General features: G+C 42.3%; 1 protein-coding gene across 1 annotated transcript; it reads right to left on the reverse strand.

Annotated features, from left to right (window-relative positions):
- Positions 1–2,370: 2,370 nt before the first annotated feature.
- On the reverse strand, positions 2,371–18,568 carry cyc1 (cytochrome c-1). Its single transcript, XM_014131675.3, has 7 exons — positions 18,347–18,568; positions 10,412–10,602; positions 10,045–10,171; positions 9,663–9,820; positions 8,435–8,595; positions 3,382–3,482; positions 2,371–2,860 (listed from the first exon to the last, which is right to left on the reverse strand). The coding sequence occupies exons 1-7, from the start codon at positions 18,425–18,427 to the stop codon at positions 2,756–2,758; spliced, it is 924 nt and encodes a 307-aa protein (XP_013987150.1). The 5' UTR covers positions 18,428–18,568; the 3' UTR covers positions 2,371–2,755.
- Positions 18,569–22,102: the final 3,534 nt, after the last annotated feature.

Consider the following 22,102-nt stretch of genomic DNA (forward strand, 5'->3'; position numbering starts at 1 on the left):
AGTGTTTATACACAGGGCCGGTCCTTGCCGTTCTACCGCCATTGGCGAGACCAAAAAATGACACCCTGCAAAACTAGAATAGTTCCAGGAAACAAAATGATGTTGAAAAGACGTCTAAAATACGAATTCTCCAGACTTTGAAGTTAGGTTCGATGTAGGTTCTGAATGAAAGGGGAAAAGTTTTTTTCCTTATGTTTAAAATGTTTATTTTCCAGGACGTTGAAAATACATATTTTCCGACGTTGAAAAATATGTATTTTCCTGATGTTGAAATCAGGTTCATTTTCAGTTCTGAATTAAAGTTGAAAATAAGTAATTTATAGACGTTTATGTTTGGGCCAAATCAAGTCTGGTCCAGACCGGACAACGTCTGAACCATACATAAACGTCTATGATTGGTTCAGATTTGGTGCGGACCGTACCAAAAATCTGTCATTGGACGTTGAAATCAAGGCCTGTCTGGGCTGCACCAAATTTGAACCGTCCATGTTTTAGGCCCACCGTTTGTAAAACAGGCCATTGCATTGGCTTTATTAATCCTGATTCCTGTGACTATTTAAACTCTGAATATCAGCTACCCAACTTTATCAAGAGTTATCGCGAGCCTATTTGCAATGTGTTTACACAGCGGAAAATGCAGAAGTATTTTATTTTTTGCTATGATCAGCTTGTCAAAAATGTACAGATACAAACTTGAAACCACTGATCATGTCAATAGGGTGAAACTCCTGGACATCATTTGTGATTGTCAATTCCATACTGTCCATTTTACTTTGACCTGTCCAGTTTTTAGGATTTGTTGTTTGTTAACATGTCAGCGCATTGTTTATTTGAGCGCCAATTAGGTTAGGCTATTTGATCGGAGAAACCTGCATGATGTAAAAAGTGTAGGTCCTCATTACGTTGTCATACATTTTATGTCCAGCCTGTAGGCTACAGAAAAATCCACATACTATTTCTACCATATACTATGTCTGATACATGATTTATGTTCGTTTTTTGGGGGGACAGAACGTTGGTGGAGCGCTGGGAATGGACAAGCAAAATATTTTGTGCCTTTGACAAAAGTGGGCAGCGCTTACCTAAAAAGTACATATGCTACTGGTTGAGAGAAATAGTTTTTGGGCAGAATTATGTGAGGTTTTATGTGGTGGTGGTGCGTCTTGGTCAATTTAGCTCAGAAAAGGCTGCCCTCATCAATCTGCCGCCTAATAATGAGCAGGCTGGCACAGTGTTGCCAACTAATTTTCAGGGTAAGATGTTAGCGGCAGGTTGATTTGTTGCTAAAAGTTGCTAAATAACGCTGTGATGTCATTGCGCGATAGCGTAAAACTGCGTCATTACGTATAATACACAATCACGTTACTCAAATTGACTGGCCAGCTCTGCGAAAAATATGATTTGACATTTGTTCAGGTACAGACTCCCACTCTTTTCTGTACTTCTGGCTGTACAATTTAGATCGACACATGTTGATTGATGTAAGTTCTGTTCAAGGCATTCGTGACCAACTACATTCATTGGGTTTGGCTCGTTGAACCCGTACTACTGCTGCTGCATCAACCAACAATGATTTGCAATTGGTTGAAATTGCTGCTGGCCTGTGCACGAGCTAAGCGCCTGCTGCTGAAGTCACTCACAATGCACTTTTGCAGCCAGGCATGTGTGTTGTGACTGAGTGTGACAGAGAAATAGTTTGTGTCATTTAGAGGGAAAATGCTTGCAATAACAATTCTGATCTTTCAGCGAGCTGACGTTTAGAATACAATCTGACAGAGTAGATGTTTTACTGAGTTGACAAATTACATTTTTATCCATTCAAGGAGTACACAAAGTAGCAATTTAGCTTTTCCTAAATTGCTTCAACTCTAAAAACCTTATTAAAATAAACATTTGAACCAAAATGCATATCCTATCTCAGGCAGCTGGAGTTGACAGTATATGGTTGTGATCATGGTGATTTCAAAATAAGCCATGCTCATTCATGATTAATTTAGGATTTTAGACAAAAGTCAGGGCTATTGCAAGAAACGACATTAGATCATTTTTTGCAGTTAATATTAATTGCCAGTTTTTAGAATTTAAGAGTTTGAAATGAGGATCTTTTGCTCTGGACAAGGGCAATTGTAAATGAATATTTAAACAATTCCAAAAGCAAAACTTTCCCCTTATAAAATTCACCTTAATCTAAAAATTAAGCTCAAATAATGCAACATTTTTCAACTATAAAAATAAAAGTTTCCTTGCTGGACAAGTATTATCCAGACTTTCAAGAATCCCTATAAATTAAGTGTGTAGGAAGTGTATGAACCACATCAAGACGAGACATTTGTGACGTAGGTGCATTGCAGAACATGGTCACAGGTAGCATCGAGTTATAACATGGTTTATTCGGTACACCAGTGTTTATTCAATATTTACACAACAAAGTGTAGAGAACCCATGATGTAACAGATTCACAACAGCACAAGGTTGCAGGACTTGAGTCCCCTCAAAGAACAGGTTAACCATTAGACAACAACCTGGACACGTTTCTTTCGATAATTTATTTTGTACAGTTAAACAGTATAGAGGTTGTGTTTACATCCTTTCCCGTTGGCAGAAAATAACTCATTGAGAGGACACCCAGAAAGTGAATTAGGGAAACCATATCATAAATGCATGTGTTTTTCTAAAAAGGACAATCGCAAATCAGAGGGGTCAGAATTTGAGCCGAGAAGCAACATGGGCAGTCAGAATGCAGCTATCTAGGTCTTTACTTTGGGGGTCTGTAAGCGATCTTCCTGCTCTTCAGCACCGACCACCTGTGCCTCTTCATGTAATAGACTAGGGGGATCAAGATGGCAGAGCCCATGAGCAGCTGGGGGAAGAAATTGTTTGAGTGAGATGGGGTCAATGTTAACTGTGATGAGAGTAATGTAGAAAGGGAGCAATTTGGAAGCAAGGGCCAAAAAGACAAATCCAAAACAGGGGATGACTTAGTGACTCCTTTCAAACATCTTATTTTATGTTTTAAAACATGACAAGTAGTGGTGCCATACATATGAAATTGAATGTAATGAATATCATTTTAAAAGACTTGAGGGATCCAAGCAATGCCCCCACATAGACCTACCAATTTTTTAGACTACAAAGGTAGTGTCAAACAATGGAAAGGAATGTCCTAAATCAGGGATGTATTCACTAGAAACCAACCAAAGAAAATCCAAAATAGAGGGACTACCTGCATTTGTACCCCCCCCCAAAAAAGAATGTTTTTCATTGTTAAACACTTTCTATTGAAAAACAGTTTGCACTATTGAATACACCCTATGTTGCAAATACATTTCGGATTACAACTATTTCTATTACGGCAGTGCTAGCGCCTCCCTGCCAGCTTACCTTCAGGCCCATGCGTTTGCGCTGGTCGTGCTCAGGCTCGGCCGCCCACCGGAGGAAGGTGCACACGTCCTTGGCCACCTGGCTCATGGTGGCTGGGGTTCCTGTCAACACATGAAAATGGAAGGTTTTACTTGCAATGACTGACATGTGATCGTCTTCTCTACTTTAGTTGAACGCACTGACTAAGTTGCTCTGGATAAGAGCGTCTGCTTAATGACAAAAATGCAAGATGTAGACTACACTGAACAAAAATATAAATGCAACATATGTTTCATGAGCCAAAATAAAAGATCCTAGAATTGTTCCATACGCACTAGAGGTCGACCGACTAATCGGAATGGCCGATTAATTAGGGCCGATTTCAAGTTTTCATAACAATCGGTAATCGTCATTTTTGGACACCGATTATGGCTGATTACATTGCACTCCATGAGGAGACTGTGTGGCAGGCTGACTACTTGTTATGCGAGTGCAGCAAGGAGCCAAGATAAGGTGCTAGCTAGCATTAAACTTATCTTATAAAAAAACTATCTTAACATAATCACTAAACTAGTAATATCAACCATGTGTAGTTATCTAGCTTGTCCTGCGTTGCATATAATCGATGCGGTGCCTGTTAATTTATCATTGAATCACAGCCTACATTGCCAAATAGGTGATTTAACAAGCGCAATCGCGAAAAAAGCACTGTCGTTGCACCAATGTGTACCTAACCATAAACATCAATGTCTTTCTTAAAATCCATACACAAGTATATATTTTTAAACCTGCATATTTAGTTAATATTGCCTGCTAACATTAATTTCTTTTAACTAGGGAAATTGTGTCACTTCTCTTGTGTTCTGTGCAACAGAGTCAGGGTATATGCAGCAGTTTGGGCCGCCTGGCTCGTTGCGAACTGTCTGAAGACTATTTCTTCCTAACAAAGACAGCCGACTTCGCCAAATGGGGGATGATTTAACAAAAGTGCATTTGCGAAAAAGCACAATCGTTGCACGAATGTACCTAACCATAAACATCAATGCCTTTCTTAAAATCAATACACAGAAGTATATATTTTTTTAAACCTGCATATTTAGTTAAATGAAATTCATGTTAGTAGGCAATATTAACTAGGGAAATTGTGTCACTTCTCTTGCGTTCATTGCACGCAGTCAGGGTATATGCAACAGTGGGGCTCGTTGCGAACTAATTTGCCAGAATTTTACATAATTATGACATAACATCGAAGGTTGTGCAATGTAACAGCAATATTTAGACTTATGGATGCCACCCGTTAGATAAAATACGGAACGGTTCCGTATTACACTGAAAGAATAAACGTTTTTTTTTCTTCGAAATGATAGGTCATTAATATGGTAAAATGAACTAAGGCTTGTATTTCTGTGTGTTATTATACACTGCTCAAAAAAATAAAGGGAACACTTAAACAACACAATGTAACTCCAAGTCAATCACACTTCTGTAAAATCAAACTGTCCACTTAGGAAGCAACACTGATTGACAATAAATTTCACATGCTGTTATGCAAATGGAATAGACAACAGGTGGAAATTATAGGCAATTAGCAAGACACCCCCAATAAAGGACTGGTTCTGCAGGTGGGGACCACAGACCACTTCTCAGTTCCTATGCTTCCTGGCTGATGTTTTGGTCACTTTTGAATGCTGGCGGTGCTTTCACTCTAGTGGTAGCATGAGACGGAGTCTACAACCCACACAAGTGGCTCAGGTAGTGCAGCTCATCCAGGATGGCACATCAATGCGAGCTGTGGCAAGAAGGTTTGCTGTGTCTGTCAGCGTAGTGTCCAGAGCATGGAGGCGCTACCAGGAGACAGGCCAGTACATCAGGAGACGTGGAGGAGGCCGTAGGAGGGCAACAACCCAGCAGCAGGACCGCTACCTCCGCCTTTGTGCAAGGAGGAGCAGGAGGAGCACTGCCAGAGCCCTGCAAAATGACCTCCAGCAGGCCACAAATGTGCATGTGTCTGCTCAAATGGTCAGAAACAGACTCCATGAGGGTGGTATGAGGGCCCGACGTCCACAGGTGGGGGTTGTGCTTACAGCCCAACACCGTGCAGGACGTTTGGCATTTGCCAGAGAACACCAAGATTGGCAAATTCGCCACTGGCGCCCTGTGCTCTTCACAGATGAAAGCAGGTTCACACTGAGCACGTGACAGAGTCTGGAGACGCCGTGGAGAACGTTCTACTGCCTGCAACATCCTCCAGCATGACCGGTTTGGCGGTGGGTCAGTCATGGTGTGGGGTGGCATTTCTTTGGGGGGCCGCACAGCCCTCCATGTGCTCGCCAGAGGTAGCCTGACTGCCATTAGGTACCGAGATGAGATCCTCAGACCCCTTGTGAGACCATATGCTGGTGCGGTTGGCCCTGGGTTCCTCCTAATGCAAGACAATGCTAGACCTCATGTGGCTGGAGTGTGTCAGCAGTTCCTGCAAGAGGAAAGCATTGATGCTATGGACTGGCCCGCCCGTTCCCCAGACCTGAATCCAATTGAGCACATCTGGGACATCATGTCTCGCTCCATCCAACGCCACATTGCACCACAGACTGTCCAGGAGTTGGCAGATGCTTTAGTCCAGGTCTAGGAGGAGATCCCTCAGGAGACCATCCTCCACCTCAACAGGAGCATGCCCAGGCATTGTAGGGAGGTCATACAGGCACGTGGAGGCCACACACACACTACTGAGCCTCATTTTGACTTGTTTTAAAGGACATTACATCAAAGTTGGATCAGCCTGTAGTGTGGTTTTCCACTTTAATTTTGAGTGTGACTCCAATTCCAGACCTCCATGGGTTGATAAATTGGATTTCCATTGATTATTTTTGTGTGATTCTGTTGTCAGCACATTGAACTATGTAAAGAAAAAAGTATTTAATAAGATTATTTCATTCATTCAGATCTAGGATGTGTTGTTTAAGTGTTCCCTTTATTCTTTTGAGCAGTATATTATAATTAAGTCTATGATTTGATAGAGCAGTCTGACTGAGCGGTGGTAGGGAGCAACAGGCTCGTAAGCATTCAAACAGCACTTTCCTGCATTTGCCAGCAGCTCTTCACAATGCTTCAAGCATTGCGCTGTTTATGACTTCAAGCCTATCAACTCCCGAGATTAGGCTGGCAATACTGAAGTACCCATTAGAACATCCAATAGTTAAAGGAAATGAAATACAAATGGTAGAGAAATAGTCCTATAATAACTACAACCTAAAACTTCTTACCTGGGAATATTGAAGACTCATGTTAAAAGGAACCACCAGCTTTCATATGTTCTCATGTTCTGAACAAGGAACTTAAACGTTAGCTTTTTTACATGGCACATATTGCACTTTTACTTTCTTCTCCAACACTTTGTTTTTGCATTATTTAAGCCAAATTGAATGTTTCATTATTTATTTGAGACTAAATGTATTTTATTGATGTATTATATTAAGTTAAAATAAGTGTTCATTGTTCAGTATTGTTGTAATTGTCATTATTACAAATATATCTAATAATCGTCCCGATGAATCGGTATCAGCTTTTTTTTGTGGGTCCTCCAATAATCGGTATTGGCGTTGAAAAATCATAATCGGTTGACCTCGAATACGCACAAAAAAAACATCAAATTCTGCGCACAAATTTGTTTACATCCCAGTTAGTGAGCATTTCTCCTTTGCCAATCCATCCACCTGACAGATGTGGCATATTATGAAGCTGATCAAACGGCATGATCATTGCACCTTGTGCTGGGGATAATAAAAGGCCACTAAAAATGTGCAGGTTTGTCACAACACAATGCCAGTTGTCTCAAGTTGAGGGAGTGTACAATTGGCATGCTGACTGATGGAATGTCCACCAGAGCTGTTGCCAGAGAATGTAATGTTAATTTCTCTACCATATGCTGCCTCCAATGTCGTTTTAGAGAATTTGGTAGTACGTCCAACTGGCTTCACAACCGCAGACCACATGTATGGCGTTGTGTGGGCGAGTGGTTTGCTGATGTCAAAGTTGTGAACAGAGTGGCCCATGGCGGTGGGGTTATAGTAGCGGCAGGCATAAGCTACGGACAATGAACACAATCGCATTTTATTGAAGGCAATTTGAATGCACAGAGATATCGTGACAAGACCCTGAGGCCCATTGTTGTGCCATTCATCCACCGCAATCACCTAATTTTTCAGCATGATAACGCACGGCCCCATGTCGCAAGGAACCTGTACACAATTCCTGGAAGCTAAAATGTCCCAGTGCTTCAATGGCCTGCATACTCACCAGGCATGTCACCCATTGACCCAGTTTCGGATGCTCTGGATCAGTGTGTACGACAGCGTGTTCCAGTTCCCACCAATATCCAGAAACTTCGCACAGCCATTGAAGAGTGTGACAACATTCCACAATCAACAGCCTGATAAACTCTATGCGAATAAGATGTCGCGCTGCATGAGGCAAATGGTGGACAACCCAGATACTGAACCATGCCCCTACTTAAAAAAAAAAAAAAGCCATCTTTTACCAATAGATGGATATCTGTATTTCCAGTCATTTCAAATCCATAGATTAGGGCCTAATGAATTTAATAAAATGTACTGATTTCCTTATATGAAGTGTAAATCAGTAAAATCTTTGAATTGCATTTATTTTTGTTCAGTATATATCCAATATCGAATAATTTTATTTAACCAGGTAAGTAAGTTCAGAACAAATTCTTATTTACAATGGCGGCCTACCCCGGCCTAACCTGGATGACACTGGGCCAATTGTGCGCTGCCCTATAGGATTCCCAATCACGGTCGTTTGTGATACAGCCTGGAATCGAACCAGTGCCTTAGACCGCTGCGCCACTCTGGAGTCCTTAGTCTATTAATCTATAGACACCAGAACCTAGACATTCAGTCTGTCATGTCAAGGGTCAAAATGGAGTCTTGCGAGCAATGCAAAAATAAAATAATAAATACATTTAAAAAAAAAAAAAAGCACTTTCTGAATTGATTTATATTATTCATTATATTATTTCAAGTTAGTGATCCCTAGCAGAGGGAATCCTACTGACCGTCCTCAAACTCCAGGACCTCATTGTAGATGGGGGGAGCCATGCCGATGGCCTGGCCAGGGAAGTAGGGGTTGTAGTAGAGGCCCTCTCTCACCTCCACTCCAGCAGGGGGCTCACAGTAGCCTGTCAGCAGGGAGAACACATAGTCTTCACCTCCATGTCTGGAACAATGGAGAAAAAAAACAACTTAGGACATAGCACTTGCAAGCTAAGGTAAAATATCATGGTAATAGCAGTGGAGTGTCTTGTTGTGGATTTACAAAAGTATTATCCTGCTTTATAGACACTTAAACATTTTTGGTGAAGAAAAGGTTACAATATATTCTACCTTGAATCTAACGTTTCGTTTACTGTTGATATTCCCAAATCACCAGATACTCTGGAGCACGGGTCTCCAACAGGTCAATCGTAAGCCAAACAATTCTGAAAATACATACATTTTCCACATGTTCCACCGCAAACTGTCATAAACAAATGGTACAAGTATCAGACACCGCAAGCTCCCATCTAATCCACGTACCATTGACATTATCCCAACTCTGGTTAGCCACTATTGGCTTGAAAAGCCAAACCTAACACTATCTGCCAATTAATTTCCAGCAATATTGCCCGCCTGTGTGGCAAGTACATTTGTCTATCACTCCGTGTGTAGCCAGTTGATGTGATAAACATCTTGTAGGTTGACAGATACTTTCCCAAAAACCTTATCAATTCAAATGTTAACTGCAACGTAGGCTTACCAGGCAGAAGTATATCATTAGTAAGTATATAATTTGTATCTATTTGTTATTTCTAAACTTTGCCATGAAATGAGCAGCAGCAGTACGGAACCATCACTAGACCGGCACATTCCTCACGCGCTAGATGTGCAATTTAAGGGGAATTACAGTCAAATCAAAATCTTTATTTTTTTTAAGGTCTGGAAGAAAACAAGTATTCTGATGTCATTTAAGCATTGACATGTACTCAGAACATCCAATATTGTTTCTCTATGAACAATTGTATTGTTGAGTGATTTTATTAGTATTATTATTATTTTACCAGGTATATTGACAGAAAAGTGTCAAAGAGAAAGTAGTGCACTAAGGACCCAGGGAAGGAGAGAAGAACGTGCCTATTAGAAAGCTACAAAAAAAAAATGTGTAGCTCATGACAGGTTAATTCTTTTTTGTTGCTCTCCTGCTAGAAAAGGTTGGAGAACATTGCTCTGGAGTGAGCAACACAGTACCTGGCATTGACAATGTAGCTGAGATCTGGGGGCAAGGCTCCCCCGTTTGCCACACGGGCAGCTTCTGGGTTTGGGTATGGCTTGGGGAAGTAGTCTGAGAGCTTTCCTGGACGGGTGAACATCTCTCCTGACTCGTCAGGGCCATCCACCACCTCAATCTGAGCAGAGAACAGACAGTGGTCAGTGACATGGAAAAGGACCAAGATGTCCCTAGAAACTGATAGGTCAGCGTTTCATTTTTCACTCATAATGGTTAAAGTTAGGATTTGGAAAAGCTGAACCTAGAACTGTGCCCAAGGACACGTTCTAGTCAGTGACTGACAGTCATCTATCTATAAGGCCATGACCTTGTTTAATCTAATGGCTAAGGACAAACCCTTACCTCCTCAGCCAAAACCTTCACTTCGGCCTCTGTGTGCGACACTCCCACCAAGTTACGGAAGGCCAGGTACTCCATGCTGTGACACGCTGAACACACTTGCTTGTACACCTGATATCCACGGCGAATGCTGCAATATAAAGAAAAACAGACATTACATCCAGTCCTCCTTTTCAGGTAAATATGATCTAGCATGTAATAAGATTCCTTGAGAAAAATTATATTTCCTTAAAATTCTAAATGTCTCAAATCAAATTTCCTATTGCTAGTACTGGAAAAAGCCTTGGCGATAACATATGATGTAACATGCAATTACACAAGATATGTTAAAGTAATTGTATGGCCTTCATGGTTAGGAGTTAGCTAGTACCTGGCGTGGTCGAGGGCTGACAGCATGCCGCTGTGGGTCCAGGGGTAGTTGGGGGGATGAAGCTCCAGGTCTGAAGCCTTAACCGACTGCTGCAGCATCAGAGCCAGTCCGGCCCCTCCAGTTGTCAACACACCCAATGTTGTCAGGGCCACCTTCTTTGACCTGGGTAGACTGGCAAACGACATGTTGGCCTGTTGAGGAAGAGAGTTGACATAGAATGAATGTAGCTAGCTACTGACATTTGTCATCCATTTGCTCATTTGAGGTATTCGTCGCCATAATTTTTGCCGTAGCCAAAATAACCGTAATATTGTGGTCAATCTTTGTTGGTTCATGAGATCACTGAATGTGTCCCATGGCAAGGCAAAGGCATACAACTAAGCACTTATGAAACTGCCCTTCTATCCTGGGTTTCACAACAGATACCAAAGGAGTCAGCCTTCTAGCATCACAAGAGGACTGGGGTAGGCAAACAGCAACATGGATAGCATAGCTAGTGATTAATGAAGTTGCATGAAGTCGGTATGATATCAATTTGCTATTCTGGCTGGCAACAAATACCTTTCACAAGGATAAGGATAACCACACACGAAACACCGAGAAACAAGCTCACGTAGTTATGAGGACGTTTCCCAGTTAGCAGCCTCATAACATACCGACTAACGTTAGCAAGTCTCGAATCAATTTTTTTCAAACTGGCTATCTAGCTACTGAACAACATTAGCTATGTATAATTCAAACTACCTCTGCTCTGGCTCGGTTACCATCTCAATGCTGGCTACCTGGGTCTTCCTTTCTAGCAAGCTTGCTAGGTAACTAATACTATAGTGTAGGGATGTAACGATTCACATCGGTCCCTGATTCAAATGTAATAGATACAAGTGCATCAGTCAGCAGACCCCAAACCGATCCAAACGTAGCATGCATTGGTCAGAAAAATCAATTCAAACGTTACAAATCGCCAGTTCACCCCAAAAAACTTTGCTCATATTATAATATTTCTACCTCACGAAAATACCTAATATTTTGTGACAACTGATGCTTTCTCTCCTTCAGTGTCGAACTGCATGTAACTGTGTTGAGTCATTGATCTAAAAGTCATTTTGGATGCCGATCAACCACAGGCAACATCAGTAGCCTGGTCAAACGGCGCACTGACCAACGCGAGGTAGACGGCCTGTTCCTGATTTTGTACATCTACGTGGCACCTTCAGCATTCAAACCCTAAAAAGGCTTGTGTGATATTAAGCTTTAGTTGATTGACAACCCATGTACTAATCCCATTTCGTACAAATTTGCGCAACCCCTGCATTCAAAACGAGGCTGCAATAAAAACGAATGGGACTGTAGAGACTGTGTTAGCATCAAAATCTGCAGCGTGAACTACGTTTATATTCAAGTGTTGATTGACATGGTAATGGCCCGATAATATTGGAGAAAAGTTGAAAAAAACAGACCCTTTGGCAGACTTTTCTTAGCGGATGTACAATCATTGCGAATTGAATTATGGGGCGTTTCAAGCTCCAAAGTGAGCATAATTGTACACTCGCAAACTTGATCAAAAACGAGGGCTGAGGGGCTTACATTGCGAACTTCTCGTTTGGACCGACGTCCAAGATGGTGACGGGATTCCCCCAAGGGCATAAGGCGAGGGTAAGTGGACGAGGGTGTCTTGAGTTTGAAACGCAGCACTAGTAAATTGTACTGAATGCATTCATTTTTTTGCGTCATCACTGCAAGCCATCATGACTCAAAAGCCGCCGTTTACTTCTCAAAATCAAACCTAATTTTATTGGTCACATACGTGGTTAGCAGATGTTATTGCCAGTGTAGTGAAATGCTTGTGCTTCTAGTTCCGACAGTGCAGCAATATCTAACATGTAATCTAACAATTCCACAATTACCTAATACACACACCTAAGTAAAGGAATGGAATAAGAATGTATACATAAATATATGGATGAGCAGTGGCAGAGCGGCATAGGCAAGATGCAATAGATGGTATAAAATACAATATATACATATGAGATGAGTAATGAAAGACATGTAAACATTAAAGTGACTAGTGATCCATTTATTAAAGTGGCCAATGATTTCAAGTCTGTATGTAGGCAGCAGCCACTCTGTGTTAGTGATCGCCGTTTAACAGTCCGATGGTCTTGAGATTGAAAAACAGCTTCTGTGTCTCGGTTCCAGCTTTGATGCACCTGTACTGACCTCGCCTTCTGGATGGTAGCGGGGTGAACAGGCAGTGGCTTGGGTGGTTGTTGTCCTTTATGATCTTTTTGGCCTTCCTGTGACATCGGGTGCTGTAGGTGTCCTGGAGGGCAGGTAGTTTGCCCTCGGTGATACGTTGTGCAGACCACACCACCCTCTGGAGAGCCTTGCGGTTGTGCGCAGTACAGTTGCCATACCAGGCGGTGATACAGCCCGACAGGGTGCTCTCAATTGTGCATCTGCAAAAGTTTGAGGGTTTTAGTGGGTCTAGGCTGACATGTACGGTGGAGGTAATATGATCCTTGACTAGCCTCTCAAAGCACTTCATGATGACAGAAGTGAGCACTACGGGGCGATAGTCGCCTTTGCCTCCTTGGGTACAGGAACAATGGTGGCCATCTTGAAGCATGTGGGGACAGCAGACTGGGATAGGGAGAAATTGAATATGTCCGTAAACACACCAGCTAGCTGGTCTGCGCATGCTCTGAGAACGCGGCTAGGGATGCTGTCTGGGCCAGCAGCCTTGCAAGGGTTAACATGTTTAAATGTCTTACGTCGGCTACAGTGCAGGAGAGCCCACAGTCCTTGGTAGCGGGCCGCGTCGGTGGCACTATCCTCAAAGCGGGCAAAGAAGGTGTTTAGTTTGTCTGGTAGCAAGACGGTGTCCGTGACGTGGCTGGTTTTCTTTTTGTAGTCTGATTGTCTGTAGACCCTGCAACATGTCTCGTGTCGGAGCCGTTGAATTGTGACTCCACTGTCTCTGTACTGACATTTCTCTTGTTTGCCTTGCAGAGGGAATAGCTACACTGTTTGTATTTGGCCATAATTCCAGTCACCATGTCATGGTTAAATACGGTGGTTCACACTTTCAGTTTTGCGCGAATGCCGCCATCTATCCATGGTTTCTGGTTAGGGTAGGTTTTAATAGTCACAGTGGGTACAACATCTCCCATGCACTTCCTTATACACTCACTTACTGAATCAGCGTATACGTCGATATTATTCTCTGAGGCTACCCGGAACATGTTCCAGTCCGCGTGATCAAAACAATCTTGAAGCGTGGATTCCGATTGGTCAGACCAGCATTGAATAGTTCTTAACATGGGTACATCCTGTTTGAGTTTCTGACTATAGGAAGGGAGGTGCAAAATGTTGTCGTTGTCAGTTTTACCAAAAGGAGGGCGGGCCTTGTAAGCATTGCAGACGTTAAAGTAGCAGTGATCCAGAGTTTTGCCACCACGAGTACTACAGTCAATATGCTGATAGAATTTAAGTAGCCTTGTTCTCAAATTTGCTTTGTTAAAATCCCCAGCTACAATAAATGCAGCCTCAGGATATATGGTTTCCAGTTTTCATAAAATCCAGTGAAGTTCCTTGAGGGCCATCGTGGTATAGGCTTGAGGGGGATATACACGGCTGTGACAATAACCGAGGAGAATTCCCTTGGGAGATAATACGGTCGGCATTTGATTGTGAATTCTAGGTCAAGTGAACAAAAGGACTTGAGTTCCTGTATGTTGTTACAATTACACCATAAATCATTAATCATGAAACATACAACCCCGCCCTTCTTCCCAGAGAGATGTTTATTCCTTTCGGCGCGACGTACAAAGAATCCAGGTGGCTGTATCGACTGACAGCATATCCCGAGAGAAACATGTTTCCATGAAAAAGATTGTTACAATCCCTGATGTCTCTCTGGAAAGCAACCCTTGCCCTAATTTCGTCTACCTTGTTATCTAGTCTGGACATTAGGGAGTAATATACTTGGAAGCGGTGGGTGGTGTGCGCACCTCCGAAGTCTGACCAGAAGACCGGAGATAACGTTAGCCCCGCCCTAAAAACCAGATTCAAATTCAACACAAACCTTCAAATAGGTATGTAATGACACATTATATAAACTCTTTATAGTGTTTTATTTACATTTTAGTGGTGATAAGTTAGACAGATCAGGTGAAAAAAGCAGTTTGCACACAAAGCTTATCTCCCCCTTTCCCTATCACGCAGTAGGTGTCGCTTCCCCACCTGCCATTTTTAAAAAGACCCGACAGAGCTCATTGCCTTCTTCAATCATGCAGACGGCAACGTGAAGGTCTCGTCATTGATTTTGCTGGAAAGGGAAGAAATTCAGCTTTACAATGGTATTCATATTAGTTAACCTAAAAGTATTGTTTTTTGGGTGCTAAAATAAGGTAAATTGTAGCGCAATGTACAAAAGAGCGTTAGCTACCGTAATTTCCGGACTATTAAGCGCACCTGAATATAAACCGCACCCACTGAATTTAATTTTTTATTTTTTTTTGAACATAAATAAGCCGCACATGTCTATAAGCCGCAGGTGCCTACCGGTACATTGAAACAAATGAACTTTACACAGGCTTTAACGAAACACGACTTGTAACAAAAATAAATAGGCTTTAACGAAACACGGCTTGTAACAAAAAATAAAAAATTTGCAGTAAACAGTAGCCTACCAAGGAAGTCATTGGTCACCATCTTCCTCCTCCTGTGCACTGAAACCACTGAAGTCATCTCCTTCTGTGTCAGAGTTGAATAGCCTCAGAATTGCTTCATCCGATATTGGATCGTTTTCATTGTCGCTCTCGTCACTTTCATACGGAGGCAAACCCTTGTGTCCTCCTCCCAGAGTGCTAAGAACCTTGGCGTGATCCTGGACAACACCCTATCGTTCTCCACTAACATCAAGGCGGTGACCCGATCCTGTAGGTTCATGCTCTACAACATTCGCAGAGTACGACCCTGCCTCACACAGGAAGCGGCGCAGGTCCTAATCCAGGCACTTGTCATCTCCCGTCTGGATTACTGCAACTCGCTGTTGGCTGGGCTCCCTGCCTGTGCCATTAAACCCCTACAACTCATCCAGAACGCCGCAGCCCGTCTGGTGTTCAACCTTCCCAAGTTCTCTCACGTCACCCCGCTCCTCCGCTCTCTCCACTGGCTTCCAGTTGAAGCTCGCATCCGCTACAAGACCATGGTGATTGCCTACGGAGCTGTGAAGGGAACGGCACCTCCATACCTTCAGGCTCTGATCAGGCCCTACACCCAAACAAGGGCACTGCGTTCATCCACCACTGGCCTGCTGGCCCCCCTACCTCTGAGGAAGCACAGTTCCCGCTCAGCCCAGTCAAAACTGTTCGCTGCTCTGGCACCCCAATGGTGGAACAAGCTCCCTCACGACGCCAGGACAGCGGAGTCAATCACCACCTTCCGGAGACACCTGAAAACCCACCTCTTTAAGGAATACCTAGGATAGGATAAAGTAATCCTTCTAACCCCCCCCCCCCTTAAAAGATTTAGATGCACTATTGTAAAGTGGTTGTTCCACTGGATATCATAAGGTGAATGCACCATTTTGTAAGTCGCTCTGGATAAGAGCGTCTGCTAAATGACTTAAATGTAATGTAAATGTAAATCCCCCGCTGAGCCCTCTTCAACTGAGCCCTTTCGAAACCCGTTGATGATAGTGGATTTTTTGACAATGCTCCACGCTGTCAGGACCCACAAATTTGAAAGCGGGAAAAATCTATATATTAGCCGCGTCATTGTTTAAGCCGCGAAGTTCAAAGCGTGGGAAAAAAGTTGCGGCTTATAGTCCGGAATTTACGGTAACTATAATTTGCTATGTTATTTTCATCTATGCCCTGTTAAATTGTGTTTTACCAGAATGAAAGTAAGCTAGTGCTACCGGAGACAAATCTGGCTATGCATGCTGCACGGAGCATACAATAAGATTTTTATTTTAATTGTTCAGTTTCACCATCAGTAATAGTTTTGGTAGTTTTGCTTTAAACAATCAGTGTATTTCATAATCAACAACTTTAGCATTTTAGCAATTTTTAAACTACTTAGCTTGTTAGCTAAACCTTCAAGTTAATCCTTAACCTAACTCCTAAACTTAACCCCTAGCCCAGCTAACGTTAGCCACCTAGCTAGAATTCATAGTAATTGTAATTTGTAACATATCATACAAAATGAGTGATGGACATTCACAAATTAATTCATACCCGTGCTTGACCTGGACTGAAATAGTACTGTTTATATTTAGGTGCAGGACTTCCACAATGCTTTTGAGCTAATATTCAATAAGAGGAACAGGAGATCAAGCAGTAGAACGTGTGGTGCCGGTGTTGTGCCGACCCCCCCCTCACGTGAACGCGCACGCACTCAATTCTTCGTTGCTGCGACTTGCTTGCTAGTTCAGATTTCTGATCACGTTAGGCTGCGTTTCATTTTATATGTCAGTTTGATCGCAGGGGAGGCACTAGTAATGTCTGCAGTTTTCAGTTTGGCTATTTGTTCAAGTGTATTAGTCCATAAATAAATCCCCCCTAAAAAAAATTAAATGAAACGCAGCCTAACGTGATCAGAAATCTCAACTAGCAAGCAAGTCGCAGCAATGAAGAATTGAGTGTGTGCGCGTTCACGCGAAGAGTGGGGGGTTCTGGCAGGGGGGGAGCTTTTCGGCACAACACCGGTAACGTAAACTCACCCCATTACGTACAACTGTGCGCAACCGCGACATTCAAACGAGGCTGCAAAGAAAACTAATGGGACTGTAGCGACTGTGTTGACTTAAAAATCTGGGGTGTGAACTACGTTTCTATTCAAGCGTTGATCGACATGGTAATGGCACTATAGTATTGGAGAAAAGTAAAAAAAAATGTTTTTAAATGACCCTCCGTTACATCGTGATGTGTCATGCCATAACATACAGCACGCATAAAGCAACCATTTGTCTTACAATCTCTCTCCACCAGGTGTAGCACTTCTCTCATCATTTAAAAAAACAAGAAATGGACAGTGACTGGGTAAGGGGGATACATAGTCATTTTTTTGTCATCACTGCAAGCGATCATGACTCTCAAAAGCCACTGTTTACTTCTGAAGATCACTTTAGCACCGCCCTAAAAACCCGATTCAAATTCGACACAAACCTTCAAATAGGTATGTAATGACACATTATATAAACTCCTTTATAGTGTTTTATTTACATTTTAGAGGTGATAAGGTGATAAGTTGGACAGATCGAGTGAAAAAAAAAGCAGTTTCCACACACGACATCTCTCCTCACTATCACGCATTAGTGACGTAGCTCATTGCCTTCTTGAATCATGCAGAAACGGGCAGCGTGGAGGTCTCGTCATTGATTTTGTTAGAAAGGGGAGAAATTGTGCTTTACAATGGTATTGACATTACAATTGATCCGGTAGTATTACGTTTTTGGGCGCTAAAATAAGGTCAATTGTACAGACCAAGGCGATATACAAGAGTGAGTTAGTTTACGTTACTCAGCTCAGGTGAGCTCCCGTCCAAGTCAAGTACTGATACACACCATACTAAATGGATGTCTCGGATTTATGAACAGAGTAATACGAAATTCTGAGATCAGGTTGGTGATACCGGCATCGGCACACTGCTTTGATTTTAAAGTAAACTGCTTTTCGATTTCAACGCATGCTCCGGTATCAAACGTAACATCACTATTATCAACCATCCATCACGTCAAATATAGCAACGTTCGTTCGCACATTGAGTTGCACTTTAACATGTAGCTATCTACCTCACACTGGGTAACGTAATCATTGCTCGAGTGACCTTGTCTGTGTTAGCTAGCTGCCCGGCTAGCTGTCAGGGTGGCTTTGAAAGTATTTTTTAGAAACGAACAAACTCCAAAACAGCATAAACATGTCATCATACCCGAGGAGCCTTGATCATTTTTGGCGTGCATAGTAAGGCTCGTCCAGTCCCCGATAGCACGACCACTCGTAGTGCCGCCATCTTCTTGTCTTCTGATGCCTCCAAAGACAGCGGAACGCGGCTGGATCCACTGCCCCTCCCCTTCCCTACAGAAAATTACACAAGACGTGTTTATACAACATTGCCTTGCTTTAAGTGTTTGACAGCCGATTTTGTGTCATATGTACCGACTATGTCTACATAATGATGTTTTATTGTTCGAACGAATGAAATATAGCGAATATCAGACGTTATTTGGAGTTTATTCATAAAAAGTTGGGAAGGCCATAATAAAAACGGCGACACCTATTGGTCGGGGGACTTTAAGATGACAAAACTATGTTTAACGGTTTAATTCTTTTTGAAATGATTGAAAGTCTTATTTGGTCATACAGCCAGAAGTTGCAAGAGATGGCAGCATTGGTTTGTAAGCTTGTAGATAGCAGTGTAGTGTGTTCGTGCAGCAGCTGTCCTCCAATAACCCTCTTTCCTGGAGAGTGCAGGGCCTACTTTCCCCTCCAAAAAAAATCTAACATGCAGCCCATGACTGTCATATTTGTAAATAAAAGGTATACTGGTATAATCATATGAAAAACATTTTTGGGCATGTTTCAAGCGTGCTTTAGGTGACATATTGGTTAGACCTGAATGGTGAGATAGACCAGTAGATGGAGTCAAAGCCCCATAAAACAATCTGTCTGGTAAAATGTTGTCAACAGTGTGCAAAAGAGGAATGATTTGTCATTCTGCTTTACAAGAGCTGTAATGTCCTTCCAGCAGTATCGGTGTGTGGGTAAAAACACTGGGGAAACCAAGCCCCCCCCCCCCCATATTACAACCTACACTGTGTGTGTTGTCATAATTGCGTTGTTTGCTGTTAATTCATATGATCTAAAGGCCGAGACAATAAGAAGACCGTGGCAGAATAAATTCAACCACACCTTTGTTTTATCACAAAACTAGATAGCAACCTCTGTCCAGTGATGTCCTTAAAGTATTTGATCCCCTGCTGATTTTGTACGTTTGCCCACTGACAAAGAAATGATCAGTCTATAATTTTAATGGTAGGTTTATTTCAACAGTGAGAGACAGAATAACAACAAAAAAATCCAGAAAAACACATGTCAAAAATGTTATAAAATGATTTGCAATTTAATGAGGGAAATAAGTATTTGACCCCTCTGCAAAACATGACTTAGTACTTGGTGGCATAAACCTTGTTGGCAATCACAGAGGTCAGACGTTTCTTGTAGTTGGCCACCGGGTTTGCACACATGTCAGGAGGGATTTTGTCCCACTCCTCTTTTCAGATCTTCTCCAAGTCATTAAGGTTTCGAGGCTGACATTTGGCAACTCGAACCTTCAGCTCCCTCCACAGATTTTCTATGGGATTAAGGTCTGGAGACTGGCTAGGCCACTCCAGGACCTTAAGGTGGTTCTTCTTGAGCCACTCCTTTGTTGCCTTGGCCGTGTGTTTTGGGTCATTGTCATGCTGGAATACCCATCCACGACCCATTTTCAATGCCCTGGCTGATGGAAGGAGGTTCTCACCCAAGATTTGACGGTACATGGCCTCGTCCATCATCCCTTTGATGTGGTGAAGTTGTCCTGTCCCCTTAGCAGAACAACACCCCCAAAGCATAATGTTTCCACCTCCATGTTTGACGGTGGGGATGGTGTTCTTGGGGTCATAGGCCGCATTCCTCCTCCTCCAGACACGGCGAGTTGAGTTCATGCCAAAGAGCTCCATTTAGGTCTCATCTGACCACAACACTTTCACCCAGTTGTCCTCTGAATCATTCAAATGTTAATTGGCAAACTTCAGACGGGCATGTATATGTGCTTTCTTGTGCAGGGGGACCTTGTGGGCGCTGCAGGATTTCAGTCCTTCACGGCGTAGTGTGTTACCAATTGTTTTCTTGGTGACTATGGTCCCAGCTGCCTTGAGATCATTGACAAGATCCTCCCGTGTAGTTCTGGGCTGATTCCTCACCGTTCTTTGGATCATTACAACTCCACGAGGTGAGATCTTGCATGGAGCCCCAGGCCGAGGGAGATTGACAGTTCTTTTGTGTTTCTTCCATTTGCGAATAATAGCACCAACTGTTGTCACCTTCTCACCAAGCTGCTTGGCGATGGTCTTGTAGCCCATTCCAGCCTTGCGTAGGTCTACAATCTTGTCCCTGACATCCTTGGAGAGCTCTTTGGTCTTGGCCATGGTGGAGAGTTTGGAATCTGATTGATTGATTGCTTCTGTGGACAGGTGCCTTTTTATACAGGTAACAAACTGAGATTAGGAGCAGTCCCTGAGTGTGCTCCTAATCTCAGCTCGTTACCTGTATAAAAGACACCTGGGAGTCAGAAATCTTTCTGATTGAGAGGGGCTCAAATACTTATTTCCCTCATTAAAATGCAAATCAATTTATAACATTTTTGACATGCGTTTTTCTGGATTTTTTTTGTTGTTATTCTGTGTCTCACTGTTCAAATAAACCTACCATTAAAATTATAGACTGATCATTTCTTTGTCAGTGGGAAAACATAGAAAATCAGCAGGGGATCAAATACTTTCCCCCCTCACTGTAGTATACTGTTCTTGTCTGTAGGCATTGTATACAAGGTAGTGGACAAGGACCCTACTATTCTATTGTACTAGGTACTGATTCATAGATTTTTGTTTTATGTGTGTTCTTGTTTGATCATGTGATATATGCAATTATCCTACAAATAGAAGCCAGGTGTGTGTGCCAACGATTCACACTGATGATGGCCTGAGGCCGAAACATTTGTGGTTCTTTTTCACCTTTCATTTATGCACTGATTTATTTTTGGGGCACCATGATATTTTAATAAACATATTTATTTTACATTCAATTCAGTTTTTTATGTTCAGGCAGGTGGATACACATTTGCTCGTGTTATGCTAGGTTAGATACACAGAGAGGAATGTACACAACACAACGACGAGAGAGAGGGACCGTTCATGAAAGTATGCCTTGTCGTCTTTGAAGAACTAGTACAATCATTTTGTCAGACAGCTCTGCAGCTAGCCTAGCTAAATAGGATGACAAAAGACAGAACAGTATAGGGAGTACAGCGATAACGTTGTTTGGCTGCTATTGTCTGAGCAGAGATGAGGACTTTAAGGAATTAAATAAAAAGTAAAGCCATCAAATAAAAACTAAGTAATATACACAACTGAAATATTGTATTATTTGATAGTCATTTCCTATTTTTCTATTGATGTCTACCCAATGTGGACCCGACAGAGACAATGGAATATTTTAATGTTCACTATTTTTGGCTTTGGAATTTCCATTAAAAAGCAAAACAATTATTTTAATTTTTACCTTTATTTAACTAGGCAAGTCAGTTAAGAACAAATTCTTATTTTCAATGACAGCCTATGAACAGTGGGTTAACTGCCTTGTTCAGGGGCAGAACACCAGATTTTTTACCTTGTCAGCTCGGGGATTCGATCTTGCAACCTTTCGGTTACTAATCCAACGCTCTAACCACTAGGCTACCTGTTATTTCATAATGCATTTAATGATTTTTTTTTTTTTTCCAAAACCTTGACAATTTCTTCCATAATCGAACCAAAACCAAACCGACCCAGAAAATAACTAATTTCTCAGCACTAGCACAGGGGCGGAAATGACGGGGGGGACACGACCCCCCCATCCTGGGAAAAATATGATCTGTCCCCCCCCAATA

The sequence above is a fragment of the Salmo salar genome, chromosome 12, assembly GCF_965601325.2.
Source record: "Salmo salar chromosome 12, fSalSal1, whole genome shotgun sequence".
Classification (NCBI taxonomy): Eukaryota; Metazoa; Chordata; class Actinopteri; order Salmoniformes; family Salmonidae; genus Salmo; species Salmo salar.